Source organism: Corticium candelabrum, chromosome 18 (assembly GCF_963422355.1).
Source record: "Corticium candelabrum chromosome 18, ooCorCand1.1, whole genome shotgun sequence".
Lineage (NCBI taxonomy): Eukaryota > Metazoa > Porifera > Homoscleromorpha > Homosclerophorida > Plakinidae > Corticium > Corticium candelabrum.
The window spans coordinates 170,936-192,084 of NC_085102.1; the positions used below are offsets into that span (position 1 = coordinate 170,936).

The following is a 21,149-nucleotide window of genomic DNA, read 5'->3' on the forward strand; positions in this document are numbered from 1 at the left end:
TGTCAGGAACTGTTTAATGCAGCTGTTTCTTCGCGGAGTCATTTTGTCAATGGACAACAGCCTTCCACCAGTGCCGTTAGCAGAGGATTTGTCTCCTGAAAACATAGATGCTCCAGTACTCTTGTACAACTTTTTGGTGTGGTCGCTTGGTGGCCGTCCTGATAGCGACATTAATATCTCAAGCAATCAACGAGCCTCAGCTACAGACTTGTTTCATCGGCATGCCATGTCCTTAATGCAAGATATGATTCACTGCACAACAAATGGATGCATTCGAACCTGCAGACATCTAGCTCTACCACTAACTGTCCGTCATTTGACTCATAGTGAACAGGTGGTAACTCTTCTAAATAGATTTGGGCATGGCTGCTCTAGTTCAAAATTACCGGAATATGAAACGTCTCTTGCAGAACAGCTAGTCAGACAAAGCAAGAATGGAGAGAGCCATCGTCCAAGTAACATTGTTTCTAACACTTCAGTAATATTCTGCTGGGATAACAATCATCTTATAGTGAAAAAAACACTTTCTGGCAAAGGAAGAACCCACTGCACAAATGGCATTGTTGTGCAACGCAGAGTTTGCAAGCAACCAGTAGTGAAGCCTTGTCCTGCAAGAAAAAAGCAAAGCAAGCTTTGGTCTTTAGAAATGCCTGTGTATTTACCTTAAGAGTTCAATGCTGGAATCCGATGTGGTCCTCCTGCAACTATAAAGGACAACCTGAGATTCGTTGTGGTTCCTCCTTCAACTTTAAAGTCAGTACAGCCTGCTGTTAGGCAGACCATCTGAAGATAAGCAAACAGTACCTGGCTGGTCAGGCTTTAATGCAGAGGTTAACTCTGCTGTTGTTCCGTATGACAGCACAGTTGGGTATTTGCCAATAATTCCCGAGTCACCAACAAGACTGTCAACAGTTTATGAATCACTTTTACGATCATGTAGTCTTGCATTGCAATTGGGACAGGATCATGTAATTATTACTGTTGTGATCAGGCAATATATTGTAAGGCACAGCAAATTGTGTGGAAACAACCAGAACAGTTTCAACAAGTCGTGTTATGGATGGGTGCATTTCACACAACATGCGTTTCCTTGCTGTTATTGGAAAGCGTTTTGGTGAGGCTAGTCTTTATGATCTTCTTGTCGAAAGTGGTGTGGTTGAATCTTCTTCAGTTGATAGTGTCCTTTCTGGTAAACACTACAATTGAGCTGTCCGAGTCCATAAGTTGGTGTTTGAAGCTTTGCTTCGTTTGAAATGATATGCTCATGAATTGATGCTTATTGATAGTGAAGATGATATTGTGAAGGATCTCCACGACTTGGGTGAACAACTTCAGATTTTGCGGCAGAAGAATGTCTTGGATACATGTGATATGGATATTATCAAGTCTCACAGTTTTGGTGCTTGCAACAATATCTTGAGTAAAGGCATTACTAGAGCTGGTGTCATGTCCACATTCTGGCAGTCATACCTTGATATGGTGTCTCTTCTTCTTGCCTTTATTCGAGCAACACGGGAGGGTGATTGGCTTCTGCACATCCACTGTGTGCGACAAACGCTGCCTTCGTTCTTTGCATATGATAGAGTCAATTACTCCAGCTACCTGTCTGTATATCAGTGGGAAATAGTTCGCTCGCCAGAAACACACCCTAATGCTTACTAGCAACTGATGCAAGGAGAATGTTGTGTGCAACGTGGTCAGTCAACTTCATTTGCACTGGTTGCAGTAGATCAGTGCATCAAACAGACAATGAATTGGGATAGCAAGATCAAAGGTGGCATTGTTGGAATAAGCTTGCACCCTGATGCAGTTCAGAGATGGATTCTAACGGCACACAAGAAAGCATCTATTGCTGGAGCTTGTAACAATTTAGCATTGGCTCGACATTCTTCTGAGCCCATATAGCAGGCATAGCAGGAACAAGGAGTTATCAGCATCACGACTGCAGCGAGATGAGGCAGATGTTGGGAAGATAATCAATGTTGTTGAGGCATGGCTGAATCCCTTCATTGAACGAGAGTCTGATTGTCTAATTAACATGGCATCTGGTGTTATGGCTTCAGAGGAGATTCAGCAAGATTTGCTAAGGGCATCTTCCAAAGGAGAAATGGCACTCGACAGCTTTATTACTGATCATTTGGAGACCTCGACAGTACCCTTTTTTGACCCTATACCTCAAATAAAATTGGGCAACTTTTCTTCCAAAACTCTAACTAAAGTGAAAGCTAGCAAGACAGATATTATGCTGAAAGCTGATCGAGCAATCTTTGCACGCTTACTGGTTGTGGCACAAACGAGATCAGTTGACTTGCTGAAGTTGTTTACTTACTCTCTTGGTCCTATTCCATGGTCATTGGCCAACGGTGAACTCTGGCAAAACCTGTAAGGTGCAACTTCTTGGTCTAGTAGAGACTGGAACACCTCCTGTTCAATATGTGCCAGCTACAACTGTTTGGGTAGTAGACGGTATGGCTTTATTACAAGGACTTTCTTCTCTTCCTTGTAATTCTTCATTTGCTGATTTGGCAGATCAAGTCTGCTCATGCTACATCTGTGTTTAAGTCTGGAAACTGTCGTGTTAACTTTGTAGTTGACCAATACCCAGCAGTTTCTATTAGCAAACAAGCAATTGATTCCAAAGCAATGGAAGAAATATTTGTCAAACAGTTAGAACAAGACAGAATTAGCTGCTTTCTATGTCAGGAATGGAAAGAACCAAGATAAGCTTCAGCTTTGTTAAAACAAAGAACTTTACACTACTTCAGGATCAGCCTGCTACCACCTGACCGGCAATGATGGAGTGTCAGTGATATCACTGGAGGTTGAAAGCTTGTCAGGATGCTCCCATGAAGAAGCAGATACCCGAATTCTGCTTCATGCACAGCATGCAGCTGTCCATTACACGCCTGACACTGACATCATAATCAGGTCTCCAGATACTGATGTTGCCATTTTATCATGCATGCTGTGTTTTGTGTTTCCTAATAGTAAAGTCTTCTTTAAGACTGGAACAAAGCAACATTCTCGCCTGATACCTATGCACTCTATCACAGCCAGACTTGGGGATGATATGTGTTCTTCTTTGGTGGGACTACATGCATTTACAGGTTGTGACTCAACTAGTGCTTTTGTAGGGAAAGGAAAGCAAGTAGCATACAAACTGATTTTGGAATCCCCTAGACATGCAGAGACTATGCGTCAGTTGAGTCAGTCTTTTCAACCAACAGAGCAGCTGCAGGAAGCCTGTGAAGCTTACGCTTGTGCTCTATATGGAAGCCAGCATACATCTGTAAACAAAGTGCGGTACAACCTGTTTGTGCTCGATCTGCGCAGTACTATCAGCTTCCTCCAACCAAGGATGCTCTTGAGAAGCAGGTAGTTAGGCATGCTACCAAGCAGCAATTTGGAGACGAGCCTTGGTCTGCAGCCCTGATACGTCAAGTCCACATTCACATGGGTGGATTTCAAAGAAGGTGAGCTATATGTGAATTGGATGTCGCAGTTGCCAGCACCAAGAGAACTATTATTAGAGTCTATTTCTTGTGCTTGCAAGTCAGTTGGCAGCTGCACAACTGCCAGGTGCTCTTGCTTCAAAAGCGAACTCCCTTGTACAGATTGCTGTGCTTGCCCTAACTGTGCTAATCCAGTCACCTCTGCAGCGCAAGAAGATGATCATCGTTGTTCTGATGGAGAAACATCAGATCCTTCTTCTGACAGCGATGGTAGTTGAAATGCTTGTGTGTGTGTGTGTGTGTGTGTGTGTGTGTGTGTGTGTGTGTGTGTGTGTGTGTGACCTGTTCTTGTATTGCTGGTTCATGTTTGAATTTTTGAATTGAAATGTAAATGTAGAAAGGATGGTCTCTGTCTGTGATTTAGTGTGTGTGACTTTTGCAATTGCCTAGCAATTGTCGTATAGAAAGCTGTATAGTAGCTGTTATGGTGCTAACTAGATACAAGCATATCCGGTACTTGTTCTTAGCATTAAAACATTGAAAAAACATAACGGTGTTTGAGCAAATGCATGTAATTCGCCAGTGTTTGTTTGGGACTCCGAGGACAATGGAGACAGCGTTGGTTTTACTGACAGATGTATGGCATCTGAAATAAGTCTGCTGTTAGTCATTTACTGTATGTAGGTGAAAGCCACAAGTATTGCTAGTTACTAACTAAAGTCACTCAGAGGTTGTTGCGCTGAAGGAAGGCATGTGTTGCTATGGTAACCATCTGCTCTCGCTGAGTAACTAGCCATTCAGTTCCTCCACATCTGATTGAAGGCCAACATACGTCAATGGTGATCTAAAGATGTGAACTGCAACATATATCAGCCTCAGATTGTTGGAAGGAAGTTACAAAACAACTTGCGAATTTCAGACTTGTCCTGTAGACTACATCTACTGCATGAAAAGAGAGGGTGTGTAGCACCGATAATGCAAAATAAGCCATGCTGGTCACCACAAAACTATTCACAAAGATAAAATTCTACACACCAATGGTAATAGGTGTTCAGTTATTCAATGAAGTGCTTTCCACTGGGTCCTGACTGAGGTTTGTCCACATGTCATCGTGCTTCTGTGCTTGGTTCCGTATAAGCACCTATTGCAACCTAAAATAATTTAGCCTCCCACTATGCACAAAAGCGTGCTGCTTTTGACCAATTCAGACTTGAGTTTAGCTTTGCTCAGAAATATGGATGATGGATCGAGCATGATCTGATATGTCTTAATATGATGTTTGTTTATGTATCGACATATACTACACACACAATGTATACCCAAAATGTTCTTTCTCTTTCTAAGCTTCCACTTCACCATCTCCAGGATCATTCATTTTTTGTTCAACTACTATGAAGTTGAGTCAGACTTCAGTCTTTGCAATAGATACCAATATGTAGATAGATATACTACACCATTATAAACAACTGTTTTTCCTAGTACAGTACTGGCAATAAGTAAGCTGACAGCGATACCATAGGATAGGATACCATACCATACCATACCATACCATACCATATGATAGGATAGGATACCATATCATACCATAGGATAAAAGATACCATAGGATAGGATAAGATAAAAGATGATACCATACAATTAAGATAAGATACCACCATAGGATATACGATACGCAATATGATATACAATACAATTAAGATAAGATACCAGATGGTACCATATATGATACGCAATACGATACCATACGCAATACGATATACGATAGGCTATGATAGGCTATGATAGGCAATACGATACGATACGCATACCATAAAAATGTTAGGTTACTTATTGCCGGTACTGTAACTACAATTATTGAGAATTTTTTAACACTGACAATACAATCAATAAGCATACAGTCCAGTAGTCAGTCTCAGAAATTTGCACATAAACTGATTAAATACTAGTTATTCTTCTCTAATTATAACTTTAAGTTATGAAAGATGACTTGAAAACAAAACATACCCACCATATGGTTGTTCAATTTAGATTTTGATAAAACTGCTATACACACACACACACACACACACACACACACACACACACACACACACACACACACACACACACACACACACACACACACACACACACACACAGATATATATGGGACCAGAGACACTGTTTCTTCGTTCTTGAATTCATTGATTAACAATGGACCGTCTTTTGGCTTAAAACTCAACCTGAAGAAGTGCGAAGTCTGTTGGCCGTCAGGTGATCAATCATTTCCTAAGTTTCCATCACAAATCTGCCGCATCTGCATTGAAGATACCGGAGTTGAGCTGCTGGGGTCACCCATCTGTGGAACGGATGATTTTTACAGTGCCATTGTAGGCAAAAGGGTTGACAGTGTGCTTGAAAATCAAAGCTTTCTGCCAGAATTAAACAACCCCCAAGTCGAGCTTCATCTACTTCGCAGGTGCCTCAGCCTCTGCAAGATCAACAATCTTCTCAGAACAGTTCCTCCGGGCACAACTGATCACCATTGGACACGCTTTGACACCGGGACACGACGTTCTCTAGAACTTATAACTAAGACTTCTCTGCCTGATGCTTCTTGGCAGCAAGCTACTCTACCAATGCGCATGGGAGGCCTGGGGTTGAGACAGGCAGCTACAACTTCGGCTGCCGCTTTTCTTGGTAGCTGTCAAGCTTCTCGGGAGCTTTCAACATGCCTTCTAGTCCAGAACAAGAAGTTGCCTACACATGTGTTAGTTCCAACGTCACCATGTTTGTCGAATCACCTTGTACGCCGATATCCATCCCGGGTGAAGAAAACGCCCTTGTCCGCTATAGACAAGTTCTGGCTAGTTACGGTGCGGACGGTCATCCTAATAACTCGTCTGATGAGTCTCAACGTGTATTACAGAGGCAGCTGGATGACGCATTGCTCTCCACCCTTAAAGACACAAGCAGTCTTCGAGACAAGGCACGTCTCAACACAGAGTCGTCAGTTCATGCTGCAGCATGGTTACGGGCCATTCCAAACGTTAAGTTAGGCCTATCCATGGCTCCGCATGAATTTACAGTTGCTCTGAAGCTATGGCTTGGAATTTCGATTATTTCTCCTTCACAATCAATACGTTGTTCCTGTGGGCGTGTAATTGATTGTTTTGGCGACCATCTTCTTGGATGTGGTCACGGTTCTTTACGTTCTAAACGCCACGATGCACTGAGGGACATCATATATCACGCATTACTGGTGGATAATGAAGGCGCTCAGCTCGAGCAACGTTGTGGTCCAGACAGCAATAGCCGCCCTGGAGATATCTTTCATCCACATTTCGCTGATGGACGACCAGGTTATTTCGACGCTTCGATAAGAAACACCATGCAGCCAGCGTACGTCGCTAAATCCGCCATTTCTGCTGGAGCCGCTGCAATGGCTGGTGAAGAAGAGAAAGACCATCGACACGACAGCGAAGCCAATGCGGCAGGAGGTTACTTCTACCCAATAATAATGAAGTCTTTTGGTTTGTGGACGTCTTCCAGTCTTGCCACTTTGAAGGTTATCGCATCCAAGACCACAGCAAAGAGCAGAATAAGTTTTAGTAGGGCAGTCAGTAACTTACTGCAGCAGCTTTCAGTTCGCTTATTTCAGTTTAACGCACGTATGATTTGCACTAGTTTGCGATTTGACACTGAGTTTGACTTTTGGGATTTGCCAACTTTGGCAGGGGACGGGTAGTTGTTATCTGCAATAAAAACATATATATATATATATATATATATATATATATATATATATATTATAAATATAGTTTATTCAAATATAAATAATAGCTACCCCTCCACTAGAGGGGCCTCACAACGAAGAACAAACAGAGTAGTCTCTGTCTAAACCTAACAAAGACAAACGGTCCAAAATCATCCTAGCGTTAAATTGCCAAAGGCGGAGAGAGAGCTGCCCGTGAAAATTAACGATAGCCCTGCTAACAGTAATACTACTACGGAGAGATGTCCTTCTAGCAATTGTTTTTAAAGTTTGTAAGCTACTGGAGGTCCACGTTCCGTAGGACTCAACTACCAGAGGGTAGAAAACACCTCCTGTCATATATATATATATATATATATATATATATATACATACATATATATATATATATATATAGGAAAGCTGTGTGTGTGTGTGTGTGTGTGTGTGTGTGTGTGTGTGTGTGTGTGTGTGTGTGTGTGTGTGTGTGTGTGTGTTTTCATATATAAGAGAGGATCTCCAAGACGGCGAGCCCGATCACTGCCGAATTTGCCTCACACATGCCAAATCCCTAGCTGTCGAAAGTTAAGCTGCTGTCGTCTTCCTGACTTCTCCTGCGATGACGCAATTTCCCGCCAACGGAACCCATCTCCGCTCTCGCGCAAATATCTCCATAATGGTGTATTGGATCTGCACAGAGTGTGTCGTTTAGAAGATATTTTTGCTCACATCCAGTATTGAAAAAACCCACAGTTGTTTGCCTGTCTACGCCCGTCGAAGAGCTGCCACGTTCGATACACCTGTTCCCCGTAATGGCAGCAACGTCTTCAAAGTAACGCGGCGTCCAACGGGACTGTCAAAATGGCTTCAATGGGATGTTAATTAATAAACTTAATTAATTAGCTAACAATCAATAATCCCATCAATGTGATTTTTTTAAACAGGACACTCAGTTACATTTTTGTCTTCAATGGGATAACAACAAACAATCAATAATCTCAGAACAGAATATCACTGAATGGGCTAGAATTCTGAAGAACATTCTTCATAAGAATTCTTTAGAGATACACTTCATAATAAATTAGAACGAGGTGAATGAGATATACCGTATTCGCCCGTAATAACGCCCTGGGCATATAAAAAAGAAACACTTTTCTGGGCGTATACTAACCTAGGACATGGGCGTTATTTTGGTCCTAGGCATATACGTGGTCCAAAATGCTGTCGTTTGGCCAGTGATCACCTAAATACTTGAAGACAGAAATACCACAAATGCTTGCAATTATCCTAGATGCAGAAACTAAAACACTATACACACATGGTCGGCCTGAAGCCCGTCAAGAGAATCTGGGTCGGTAATTGCAAGGAAGACATGAGTCTAGCGGTAAGCACTGTCACTCAACACTGACACCAGCTCATCAAACGCACACAGATGGAGACAAGTGTTCTGCGGACCCCATTTTGTTTTGTCTGCGCACGTGTATCCTGGACTTATACTTGGGCATGGGCATATAGTTGGACATGGGCGTTTTTTCGGGCTGAAAGTTCTGACCTGTCGCACATGGGCGTATATATGAGCATGGGCATTATTTCGGTAAGGTGCGTTATTACAGGCGAATATGGTACTTCATGAATGCATAAACGATAAATTAATTATTTAACTACAACTAATAACTAGTAAACAAAGCTGTGTTCACACCCGTCGCTTCAGAGCTACGAGCAACCGTGTGTGTGTGTGTGTGTGTGTGTGTGTGTGTGTGTGTGTGTGTGTGTGTGTGTGTGTGTGTGTGTGTGTTTATTGTGAATATTAATGTAAATTTTATTAATTTTGGTCTATTTATTGTCATTATTATCATTAATTAATCATTAGCTTGTTGCTAGAATGTATAATTCTTTGAAAACCCAGGGATGCGTCGATGTGATTAAAGATAATTAACTAAATATCATCAATGTCCCACACTACACTTCAAATTCAGTACATGCACATGCGTGACAGCTGTGTCTCTTGCAAGGAGTGAGCTTTCTATCCACGTTATTTCTCAATGCTGCATATTGTGCTCTTGCTTGCATCACTTCAAGTGGACACGATTATCATGCTTTCGTTGAGCTGTTGCTATCATCTTTCTTTCCGTTAATTAAAATTAATTCGTCATAGCTAGAGATCAATGTACGCGCACAGGAAATACTGTGAAGCGACATGGATGTGTAGCGACCGGATTCAAAAGAAAGCATGCAGCACAGCGTTTCCTACGAATCTTTTTTGCAAGACGAAGTCGATCATTCATCATCAGTCCTACCTGTAAATATATTCTTGAACAGAGCAGGCTTGTTATTCACATTATTTCTCAATTGTGTAGTGCTTGATCTTGCATCACTTGCACTTAATGAGGTGGACAAGATTATTATGCTTTCGCTGAGCCGTACATTGCTAGCATCTTTCGTTCCGATGATAATTTGTTGTAGCTAGATAAAGATTGATCTCGTACGTCTCCTAGAAATGCTGTGCAACGACATGTAGTGACCGGATCCAGAAGAAAGCAGCGTTAGCGTTTCCTACGAATCTTTCTTGCAAGACGATGCCGATCGTTCATCATCAGAACGACTTACAGCTAAAACATATTGCCCTCTTAAAGATCGTGGATGACATGTTGGTCGTGCGCAATGGTACACATGCATGGTCCCATGAAACCTTCGCTTGGCTTCTTGAAGAACGATGAATTTGTTTGTTTTGCGATTCTTTGTGAAAAAGTAACAGATGCGTACAACTCTAGCCTGAACTTTACTCTGCGCTCTCAGTTTGACAACGGTTTAATGTTTTTACTATGGATATGACATCTCGGCTTTTCTGCCATAATTCGTGGGATTGTTACGTCACCCATTGTTGGTCTCCCAAAGGACTGCTGATTGGCTCGACAAATTCCCGAGAGTGATTCTCGCCGATGTGCTATTGTTACGTCACCTATGTTTGGCGTCCCAAAACAATTGCTGATTGGCTGACAAACTCCCAAGCGTGACACACGCTTACAAACAAACATACATAGGTAGGTACGTACGTACATAGCGACTTACCGACAGACAGACCAGAAGTCAATTCAGACCGTTTAGAGTGAGCTTCTCGCGAAGCAGTCCACCACTTATTGTGGTGTCCTTCTTTATGCTCGTAGCTTAATAATAGCAATTTACTAACCATTAGTAATATTAATAGCTAATTTGCCCGTGCGGAGAACGGGATGGTGAGCTAGTTAATACATATTCACAACTCACAACCTTGCCAGTTGTTTGCCCGTGAAGCCCAAATACTGTTCGTAGTTCCTCTTCACTGGCAGCGCCAGCTCGATCAATCTTGTTGCCCAGGACCAACACAGGACAATTGGCTACCTGCTCATCTGTCAACAAACTCTACAGAACAAACACAACATTCGTTATTACAATCATACCTAAGGCCACATAAAATTAATTATTATATTCTCATCTCCGTCCACACCAACTTTTAAGGCCCCGCATAAACACAATTTATTATGTCATGCTTTGGTCTCTTGCCTGGAACTTCTGTAAGGTCTAAAATATCGAAGCCAGCAGGTTTTGACTGCTATTTATACCTGCAAGGTGGCTCAGGAGACGGTGTTTGTGATCGCTCAAATACTTTCTGACTGTTGAATTCTGAAGAACCAGTTTGAGTGTGTCATTTCTGAACAACTGAGCCTCATTGACTTGTATAGCCAATATGCCTCCCAACAGCAAGACAACCTCACAGCACTGCCAATTGAGTTTGAGACAAGTAAATACATAGTTGATATAAATTTTACCCCCTGACGCACTGACCACAGGAAGTCAGGAGAATGAGAATCTAATAATTAAGTTTATGTAGCCTAACTACGAACGTCATGGACAGTCCACCTACATCCAACTCTGTCTTCGATTCGAGAAACCTGTCTCTGTCGAAGGCGTCAACAAGAAAGACAATAGCATCTACAGCTGGAAAGTAGTCCTTCCACACTCGACGAGCTAAACAGAGCTATGACAATGACAACAAGATCAGACTACAGCAATGTGACTACCTTGAGAATGTCCTCCTAGATCATAAGTGGTAAACTTGAGGCTACCCATTGTCAACTCTTCTGATGCTATTGACAATGTAATGAAACAACCTGCAGTGAACGTTTGAATTAACATCTAGCTCTAGAGACTCACTGGGATGAAGAGTTGGATAATGTTGTCCTAGTCGATCATCCTTCAGCATGTGTAATAACGTAGTCTTGCCAGCGTTGTCTAAACCCAGAAAAACCAACTTTCCAGACTTCTTCCAAAGCCCTGTAAACAGGTTTAGAATGTTAAACAATTGAAACCAATAATAGAGTAGTACACCAAACCATTAGAGGTTCAACGGGGTCCCACCTAAATATTGAAGAACTCCAGTGAACCATTCAATAAGAAACATTTTGACAGAGCCAACCGCTGCCGCGTAACAAAGAACGAAAACTAATGACCTAATGCAAGAACTGTTGATATCAAGGTTTGAGGTCATCTACGAAACGTGGCTGGCAGGTATGACGTCATTGAGGTAGGTTCCACTTGGAAATCCGGGACGTCAACAATTACTATGGAATTGCAACTACTACAGCAAGGAGCAGAAGCTCGTGTTTATTCTGGTAGATTTCAGACGAGGGCGTGTGTTGTAAAGGAGAGATTCAGCAGGTCGTACAGACATCCTACTTTGGACACGAAACTGAGGCAAAAGCGAACAGCCCAAGAAGTGCGGTCCATGATGAAATGTCGAAAACACGGCATCGCAACTCCTAGCGTATTTTTCGTCGAGAACGAAAAATGCCGGATTTACATGGAGAACCTCGTCACATGTCACAAGCTCCGTGACGTTATCAATAGATGTCAACGTGACGGAAATGCCACTGAATTGCTTGCGATAGCCGTCACTATTGGCGAGATGGTTGCCAAAATGCATGACATCGACGTCATCCACGGCGATTTGACGACATCGAACTTCATGATTGACAGCAACACTCAACAACTGAAAGCAATCGATTTTGGTCTGAGTTCACAGTCAAGTATGCCTGAGGAGAAGGGGGTCGACCTTTATGTGTTGGAACGTTGCTTTCTTAGTACTCATCCTAACACCGAGGATCTATTCCAGTTGATCCTCGACACTTACAAGAAAGAGTCCAAGAATTCTGCAAGTGTAATCGCTAAACTTGATCAAGTGAGATTAAGAGGCAGGAAAAGGACTATGGTCGGATAGGCACATTATAACAGGATTTTTATACATACAAACTACCCATAGTCACAGTCAATTTCAATTAGTGTTCTTAATTAAGTATATGCGTTTTGAACATATGGTTGTAAAATGTTACCTGCTGATGACCTGTTCTTGAACATACACTACCAATGTAGCTACACGTGTCTCATCCACCAGCCAGTCATGCGCCAGTGGGACTACTATTTCCAACTATATATGTAGTTAAACCAAGGCACGCATGCGCTAGGGTTACAGTAGTGTGTAAGTAGGTGGACGGACGGCCAATTGGAATGCCGCGCACACGCTCATTTATCAGATAGTAGCAAAGAGCTCTTCCAGTTGGTATGGATTTTAGAACTTACGTGAACACCTGCCGCTGACAAATACAACACTACAACTATGGTCAGTGACTACCAGTCATGTGACTACACAATATTTCACTTGTACAACAAAAATTATATAATATTATAACATCAATTTCATTCTTTACTCAAACAGGAGTCCCTGCGAGAACCTCTTGCGATTTTGCCTTCTTGAGATCTCCAGGTGTCACCAAAGCACTCATATTGCCCCTTGATAGTTCTTTATTTGCGGCTGGATTTCCTATTACTGTTGACAGATCTTCTAGAGATCCAGACAGACGAACAGAACGTCGATCTCTTCTCCCAAACCGTTGATGCACGTGCTCCTTTATTGGGTTAAACGGTTCAAATCCAAAGGGGTCGAGAGACGGCTGGGCTATTGCTGCCTCAAAGGGAAAAGCACCGAACTCATCAACCGCCAGCCCTTTGTCATCAGTAAGGACGACTGTAGGCGTGGCATGACTTTCTGTAGTGGCATCTAAATTTCGTGATCCTAATCCATCAGGAGAATATACAGGCGAAGCTTCACGAGAAAGTCGTTCCTCTGGATGTGAAATTGCAATCAGTGAGGCAACTCTCGGAACACCACAAGCAGGCGAAGTAGATGGTTCCAACCCAGATAGGGTCCTGTCGTGAACTGGACTCTGCGGAGCCGTGTTTGGCCTGGCCGGCTCATCGGTGATGGGCAAGTAGAAACCAGATCGATCATGAGGAGCACCGACAGCATTATCAGACAAGTACGGAGGACTCTCAGATGACGAACGAAGTACAGATCGTATTCCATCTCTCTCGTTTTCACTAGCACTGCTACGACAGCCAGAGCTTGAGTAAGGTCTTGTTCCATCGATGTTGGGAGTAAAAGGTAGAGAGCCAAAAGCATCAGTCATTGATCTAAGAGAATCACCAGATGGAAGATGCTTGGTCGACACTATAGCACCAAATGGAACCGATCCAAATGAATCAACTGCATCATCCATTTTCTGAACTGTAGCACAGAATGGCTTTGCACCAAAGACATCTGTTTCAGGCACAGCGTAGTGACTAGAAAGCTGAGAATCCGACTCCGAACGAGACGGCTGTTTATCGACTCTAAATGGAGGCAATTCGTGGTCACTTGTCTCTGCGAGGCAATTGGAAACAGGATACGCGTTGTTACGTACCCTCTGTGGAAACGAATTGCCGTGTCCTTGCTGATTGATAAAAGCGGAAGAAGAGCCGGATACTTCGAGCCTTGGTTGTGGCATAGGCATACCGTGCTGTTTGTGGACAAAAATGTTATTTCGAATAGCAGGTTGTGCAACTACGGAATTCGGGAGATGACCATGCTGTGCTGATGCAAATACAGGCTTAACGACAGACTGACCCATGTAGGGAGAAGATGGTGGCATTCCGATATTCTCAGAGCGACTTCTGGTGATAGGTTTCTGCATAGAAGGTGCCACAACCTGTTGGGGTGTAGGGAGAGAACTGGTGTTTCCACCGGCTCTTGGTCTCTCTCGTGGCGTAAGAGAAGTTGCAGTCGCAGGAACGGGTCTTTCTCGAGGGCGAGGGGTTCCCGTGGAAGGCACAGACCTCTCAGAAGTTGCACTAGTTGAGGCAGGTACTGGCCTGACAACACAAGTAGAGTTACAATGTTTACTTAAACATGCCACAGATTTGTACACAGACGTCTTATCTCTCTTTTGTCTTGGTTTAACTTCTTGAGGAACTCCGGGTAATTTCTCGGGCAACGGAATTTTCTATAAGCATTACAAGTCACAAACACATCATGTGTGCATAACCAAATAACGTACAAAGACATTGGGTACAGGACAACTCAAACCACGTAGCTTGAACGCAATATGAGATACTTGGCAAATGTTTGGCCGTTTAGCCGGATTTGGTTCAAGCATGTAAGCTGTAAAAGAGTAAGATTGCTCATCGGCCACAAGAGAACATACCAGCTCACTAGCCTATTAGAGAGTGCATGCCCATTGAATATTGTGACGAATCGGGAAACGAAAAAGATCCGCTTTGAATGCCAAGAATGCTATCGCCAAACGGACAGGTAAAGAAACAGAGCTTATATAAGAGACAACCAAGAGCCTACACAGTGCATATCAAACAGACCATTAGTCCAACAGTTCATATAGACAGAGATTGTCTGTCCATACCCAAATGTCAGCTTTAGGTCCAATAGCTAAACCACTATACAAGTCGACCATTTCGGGTGAACGATATGAAAGAGTAGTGTATCTACAACCGAAAACAAATATGAACATGAAACAATTCAATCAACTGATTTTGCATATAAAACAAGCACGTCACATACTACTGAAACAGCACCAAGGGCAGCAATACAAAAAATAGAATAAGCACGCAAGTCTTTCGTAGGAAACTCTGCAAATTGGCAGAATTGACTTGAGTACCATGCAGAGTAGGCAAATGTGAAGCCCATCTTGCAATGTCCTGCATACTTAGTCTCTAGAAACTTAGTACAACTAGACTCGACTGCCCTCCTACGCTTCTAGTCAGGTGTTTCTGTACAGGTTCCTTCTTTAGCTCTCCATTCTTGTAACCTAGCTCTTCTGGTCAATATACAGCTAACACGATGCAAGACTAACATTGCCTCCAAATTCTTCTTTCAGCCTTCTGACAAAGCTAGTGTAAGACCGCTGTGTGGTTGCCTTACCGGTACACTGTAGTATAGTACTAACACATATTACTAATACAGCCTCAGAATATCAACCAACTTCGGGATGTGAGATCGAATCACACCACAATCTTGATTCTCCATGGGCTGCAAATGAAAACAGTTTAGAAAATTCCCGGTACAAGCAAGGTCATCCTATCAGTGCCATACACTGTTCAATTGGTAACACAAAACACTCACAAAAGTATAATAAAATGAACCAAAAAATTCATATTTGCAATGCCAACAAAATAAATTTTTACAAAATCAACAAATCAGTACACAAATGTCAGTACTTGTCGAGCTCTTCTTGAACTTTTCCCACGCCTTCCACCTTCATTGACAATACTGCATTAACAACTAGCAGAATTCCTATACATCTCAGAATGGCATACATACCAGTGGTTTCACTTCCCCCAATATTGTGCTTCCAAAATCACACAATTTATAATCACCTTCACCACTCAGTAACACATTCTCTACCTACACATAATGGTTCAATGCATTAATGTGTCACTTTATGTGTCCTATACAAACTATAGTGCATGCACTCCAAACCTAGCCACATTGTTCAATCACTACATAAATCCAATAGAATAAATCAGTATATGGCACTCAATATGCCATATGCACAGTAGAAAACCACAAGTACTAAATAGACAGATAAACAATACCTTTAGATCTCTGTGTACAATAGGTATTCTCCTCAAATGAAGTTTGGCTATTGCCTCGCACACATCACAGAATATCTTCAAACAATGGTCTTCAGTCAGCCTGGTGTCAATATGCTTATTCATAATATCTACAAGTGGACCACCTAACAAAATTACATTGAAATGACATCACATTGAAACTAATGCATAAAACAGACAATAAAACATCGTAAATTAGCTCCATCATCATAGTATGTTAAAAGGGTAACTGCACTGCAAAAATCAAAAATTCTTTTTGTTGGAAATTGATAGTTCTAGTTGCATACATAACAGAAAAAATAGTTTTAGATTTTTAAGTTAAGTCTTCGCTGAGATATAGCAGGTCAAAGCTGCTTCCGTTCTTCAAGTTCTGGTAACAGACAGACGTGGTGTAGTGTACATGTCACAGAGGGGAGACTCCACGCTGGCGTGTACTGTAAACAAAGGAATCTGTAGCGAAAGAATGATTCAGCGTGGCTGCAAGATGCACCAATTCGTGCAAGTCATACGCAAGCGTGTTTCAATTTCCGAAGATCCTCAAGCTAAGAATAGAGTGGGAATCGCAAATATGGAGGACAATTGCAGAGACGTTTGTGTCGTCCGGGCTACTGCTACTGAGTACGACCATCCTACTGAGTGGACAGGAGTCTGTAGTAGCCACTTTTAGCCTGATTGCTTCGAGATACGTACAGCCAGGTCTATTCAAGAACTTGGTCTGGGCTGTAGAAGAGCGAAATTGAGAAAAGGAGAGCCGCGTTTGAGAAGCGAGAGGGTAAGGAAGACTCTCGTGCAGGACTAAAAGTACTGCAAATGGCTAAGAGAGGTCAGACTCTTGATGACTATAAATAGACTCACGTCTATAGGTGCTTGATCATCATGTGTAGTGAATGCAGTCGTATGCATTACAGTATACTGTACAGTGAAGTCAAACATTGTGTCAACATAAATTCAACGTACAAACTTCAATTCATTTTGTTCTCTTTCTCACAGTAATAGCTAGACTTTTGCATGAACTCACCAGTATACTGTGCAACTATTGTCGCTAGTATTCGACATTATTCTCCATCATTATTTGAGACGACCTCAAATACGTTTTGACAGCACACACACTCCACAAGAGTACGTATCCATCATCTCACAACAACCACAGCTGCATTTGTGATGGTTGTTTACTTACCCTGATGTGCATCGGTTATGTTTGCTACTCCTGCTTCTACTTGCGATGATGACAGGCTATCGGGTAGCCTGTCCTCTTCCTTGTCCGCTTCCAAGGCAACAGGCGATCTCAAAGCTTCAGAGACACCGTCGCTGAACTCGAACCTGTATGGTCTAATCACTATAATGGCTCCCAGCAGATCTTCTTCATTCTGTGATTCATGCAATGACGGAACGTTATCATCACGTAAAAAAACTTCAGAGGGCTTTTCAAGAGAATAACTGTTGCTGTCATCGCCTCTACCCTCGCAGCGTTGCCTTGGATATGAGGACGTAGTCATTCTTACAGGCTGCTGACTATACAGATGCACACACGTCTCCCCTCTGTGACATGTACACTACACCACGCCCGTTACCGAAACACACTAAAGTACCCGTATTTAAAATAATTGGGGGGAGCCTTGGCGAGACACTTCCTATGTGTACTGTAATGTGTTGAAATTTGTGTGATGGTACATACTAATGACCGACCAGCCAAAAATAATGTGAATTTTGAGCCAATCACAGATATGATGGTTTGTGATGTCACAATGTATGTGTAAGTGTAATAGCTTTACGGCTCTTCAGTTTGCTGGATGCCTGTCCCATGGGACTAATAAGAGAATGTGCAAACAGGCTCAAGCTCCTAGAGACGGAGTTGACAATTGCGGCCAAAAATGCAAATAAATGTGAGATCACGTCACTTTTTCAAAGGAATTTACGTTAGAGCTCTATCTGTAGTGTCTGTTACTATGGTGTTACTAATCTAATGACTGGGGAAGCACATTGCAGTGCTAAATCTTTGCCCTGTGCATGTAATCACATATCTCACCACGTGATAATGTCTTGCATACTGACGTTTTAGCCCAACCCACTCGTCTCAGCTAAGGTTTCCAATGCATTCCTCTAGCTAAACAAAGATGCAAAACCGCGTCTCCAGACTTGCATACTTACAGGTCAGTCGCTTCGTCCGACAAACAGACGTGCTGTCATGGATAATGCACGTTCCCCTTTGCAAATTCCCGAGGAGCGCCAAATTTCTGTTGAAGACGACACTATAATATAGTGATTTTTGCAACAACACTGCGGCCGCTCAGCCACCCACACTTAAAATTCAAGCTGTCAGACTGCAGAATCATTCACTATGCAGAAACACTGTGGAACAAGCAAAATGTCACAAGTCAGGTACAGCTACATGTGCCGCGTGACGCCTGAATCCAGCCACTTTGATCTCTGGCTTGACGTCTGGTTGTTAGTGGAAAACAAGTACGTGCAAATGTAGACTAGACATTGTTTCTATGTGTTAAACCCTTATGTAAAGCAAAGGACTAAACACCATGTACAGGATGGACGCCCAATGGCCGAATTCTTGCTAGCAGCTACCAAACAAAGAGAGGTGAAGCCTTATGATGACATCACATTCGTCTATTGGTCGGTAATGACACCACTTCTTGTCTACTGGTCAGAATAACTTCATTTGCATCTGCACTAATCGAGTATAAATACGACAATCGCACGTCAGACGACTACTATACCCTTAGCCCAGATATCCAGGCCTCGGGTAATTAAAGACTTATTAGCAGAAATAGTCTGGTATCATAATCAGTTGAGTTGTGTTGTGTTCTATGGAATAAAAGGTTCTGTGTTTCTTGCACTCGTGCCCACTACACGACAATTGGCGACGAGGATGGGATACAATGGCTGAACAGGAGGCTCCTCAATGCCTAGCACCTATAGGCAAGATAGGGGATTTCGATCATGAAAGGAAGACTGGACCGTATACCAAGAACGAATGGAATTACTTCTCCAAGCAAATGCTGTAGCTGACGGACAGAAGGTAGATGTATTTCTCACATTGATAAGTCCAAAGACTATGGACTACTACAGAACTTGGTAGCACCAGAGAAGCTGTCAGAGACGACACTGGAGGTGTTACAAAGAGAGCTGTCTGGGTATTATGCGCTAAAGCCTTTAATAGCAGAACGTTTCAAGTTTCTGGGAAGACGCCAGTAAGCAAATAAGACAGTACTAGAGTTTATGGCTCCTGCAAATTTGGAGCAACACTTGGTGAGTCCCTGCGAGATTCGTTTGTCGTGGTTTGAGTAGTGAAACTGCTCAGAAAAAGCAGATCTAACTTTAGCCAGGGCATTGTAAATAGCGCAAGCAAAGAAGGCATGCTGATCAACTGAAAACATCGGGTCTACCTCAGAACGGAAGGAAACTACTGATTCAGCAGGAGGACTTGGTGAGTTAACAGCACCCAAGGAACCAATTGAAGATCGACCTATGTCTATTCCTGACAAGATCACTGAGCAGTTGGACTGAGACTGAACGGTCAAGACGTCCTCCCTCCAGACTCAATTTATAGACATACTGCTACAGAAAGTCTAGATTAAGGAGGGGATGATGTAGTACATGTTACTATGGTGTTACTAATCTAATTAGAGACTTATTATCCGAAGTAGTCTGGTATCATAATCAGTTGAGTTGTGTTGTGTTCTACAGAATAAAAGGTTCTGTGTTTCTTGCACTCGCGCCCACTACATGACACTATGATCTATACATGCATGTTCTCAGAAATGTCCAAACGTGCGCATCCATGTCCGGCTGTGACTATGAACCACTCGCAGCTTGATTTGAACGGACAAGTTAACAAGTAAATTTCTTTGCTAGAGTATATACGAACAGTATGGTGTGAGCAATCACACCACAAAGTGATTTGCGTAGACATTGTGGAGGTTAGTAGATTTATGTCTACTTCAAATTTCTACATACATTGTTCTTGGCTGACACATCAAAGAGGAAGATACTTTAACATCTTCAGAATCAACTGATTGCTGAGAGCCATTCCCACAGGACTAATAAGATAATGTACAAATGGCCTGGAAACTCCTGATGGCTTGATGACTGCAGCCAAAACATGATAACAGGTCGCTTTTACCAAGAAATTTACGCTAGCGCTATAGCTAGCTAGACCTGCATATTCTCCTGGATGACAAATTACTGTGTTTCTTGTCTGTTCTCACTGAGGCTCGCCCCAACAATAATTTGCATTTTTAACTAGACATTTAAATTCTCACTCTCAAAGATTTTAAAACTTCCAAAATTTATGTCAAATGGTCATAAATATAAATAGTCATAAATTTTTGACTACAGCAATAGCTCTGATCATATCAGCTTACCACTGCAATATTCCATCAAGAGAAGCACTTCAAAGATTCCGCCCTTCAACACAGTTTCCATGCTGTCGACAAAAGTCACCGCATTTTTGTGTCCACCGTATGTTGACTTCTACACAGCACATTGACAATCACTGTAAATATATTTAGCACTCATTATAAAAACAGAGTCAATCTACCACAATAGCAATCTCTCTTCGACATGTTTCAAGATCGTGTTGATTGTTTACACACATACGTTTCAAAGCATAGCGATGATTCGCACCTGTGGTGACCAAGAAGACGAGCGAAAACCCTCCTGTAAACATGTGACAGCAGGACACGCCCCCACATCAGTAAACTTCTCTTAGAATCACACTCTGCGACACTCAGAGATACGTTTCACAACCGACTGACCTTCTCCGAGAAGTTCCTGTACAGTGACCACCCTCCCAGAATGACGGAAGTTAAAGCTCTTCCCGATGTAAGTCTGCCCGGCACGGCTGACCATTGTAAACCAAAGCAGCTGTGCCTAAGCTTCGACTGAATGGGTTGGGTATCGGAACGTAGTTGATGAACAAATGACAAACAGACTAACGAACCAGGATGCCGAGTGCATCCGGGATCTTTAGCAAC

The 21,149-nt window shown here is 42.4% G+C and overlaps 3 protein-coding genes across 4 annotated transcripts; 1 reads left to right on the plus strand and 2 right to left on the minus strand.

Moving 5' to 3' along the window:
• Nucleotides 1–8,780: 8,780 nt before the first annotated feature.
• LOC134193999 (GTP-binding protein SAR1b-like) lies at nucleotides 8,781–11,706 on the minus strand. The gene is made up of 5 exons (XM_062662888.1): nucleotides 11,581–11,706; nucleotides 11,377–11,496; nucleotides 11,244–11,309; nucleotides 11,087–11,190; nucleotides 8,781–10,584 (listed from the first exon to the last, which is right to left on the minus strand). The coding sequence occupies exons 1-5, from the start codon at nucleotides 11,621–11,623 to the stop codon at nucleotides 10,384–10,386; spliced, it is 534 nt and encodes a 177-aa protein (XP_062518872.1). The 5' UTR covers nucleotides 11,624–11,706; the 3' UTR covers nucleotides 8,781–10,383.
• A 47-nt stretch (nucleotides 11,707–11,753) lies between these two features.
• LOC134193998 (EKC/KEOPS complex subunit TP53RK-like) lies at nucleotides 11,754–12,592 on the plus strand. The gene has a single exon (XM_062662887.1). The coding sequence runs from the start codon at nucleotides 11,786–11,788 to the stop codon at nucleotides 12,437–12,439; it is 654 nt and encodes a 217-aa protein (XP_062518871.1). The 5' UTR covers nucleotides 11,754–11,785; the 3' UTR covers nucleotides 12,440–12,592.
• Nucleotides 12,593–12,877: 285 nt separating this feature from the next.
• On the minus strand, nucleotides 12,878–21,128 carry LOC134193991 (AP2-associated protein kinase 1-like). 2 transcript variants are annotated; one of them, XM_062662874.1, is made up of 11 exons: nucleotides 20,931–21,128; nucleotides 20,714–20,832; nucleotides 20,538–20,646; nucleotides 16,144–16,271; nucleotides 15,869–15,952; nucleotides 15,766–15,803; nucleotides 14,952–15,033; nucleotides 14,751–14,883; nucleotides 14,592–14,695; nucleotides 14,467–14,537; nucleotides 12,878–14,406 (listed from the first exon to the last, which is right to left on the minus strand). In XM_062662874.1, the coding sequence occupies exons 1-11, from the start codon at nucleotides 21,022–21,024 to the stop codon at nucleotides 12,927–12,929; spliced, it is 2,442 nt and encodes an 813-aa protein (XP_062518858.1). In that variant the 5' UTR covers nucleotides 21,025–21,128; the 3' UTR covers nucleotides 12,878–12,926. The 2 variants fall into 2 exon arrangements, with proteins under 2 accessions (XP_062518858.1, XP_062518857.1); XM_062662873.1 differs by having other exon boundaries at nucleotides 16,144–16,286.
• Between the last annotated feature and the right edge of the window lie 21 nt (nucleotides 21,129–21,149).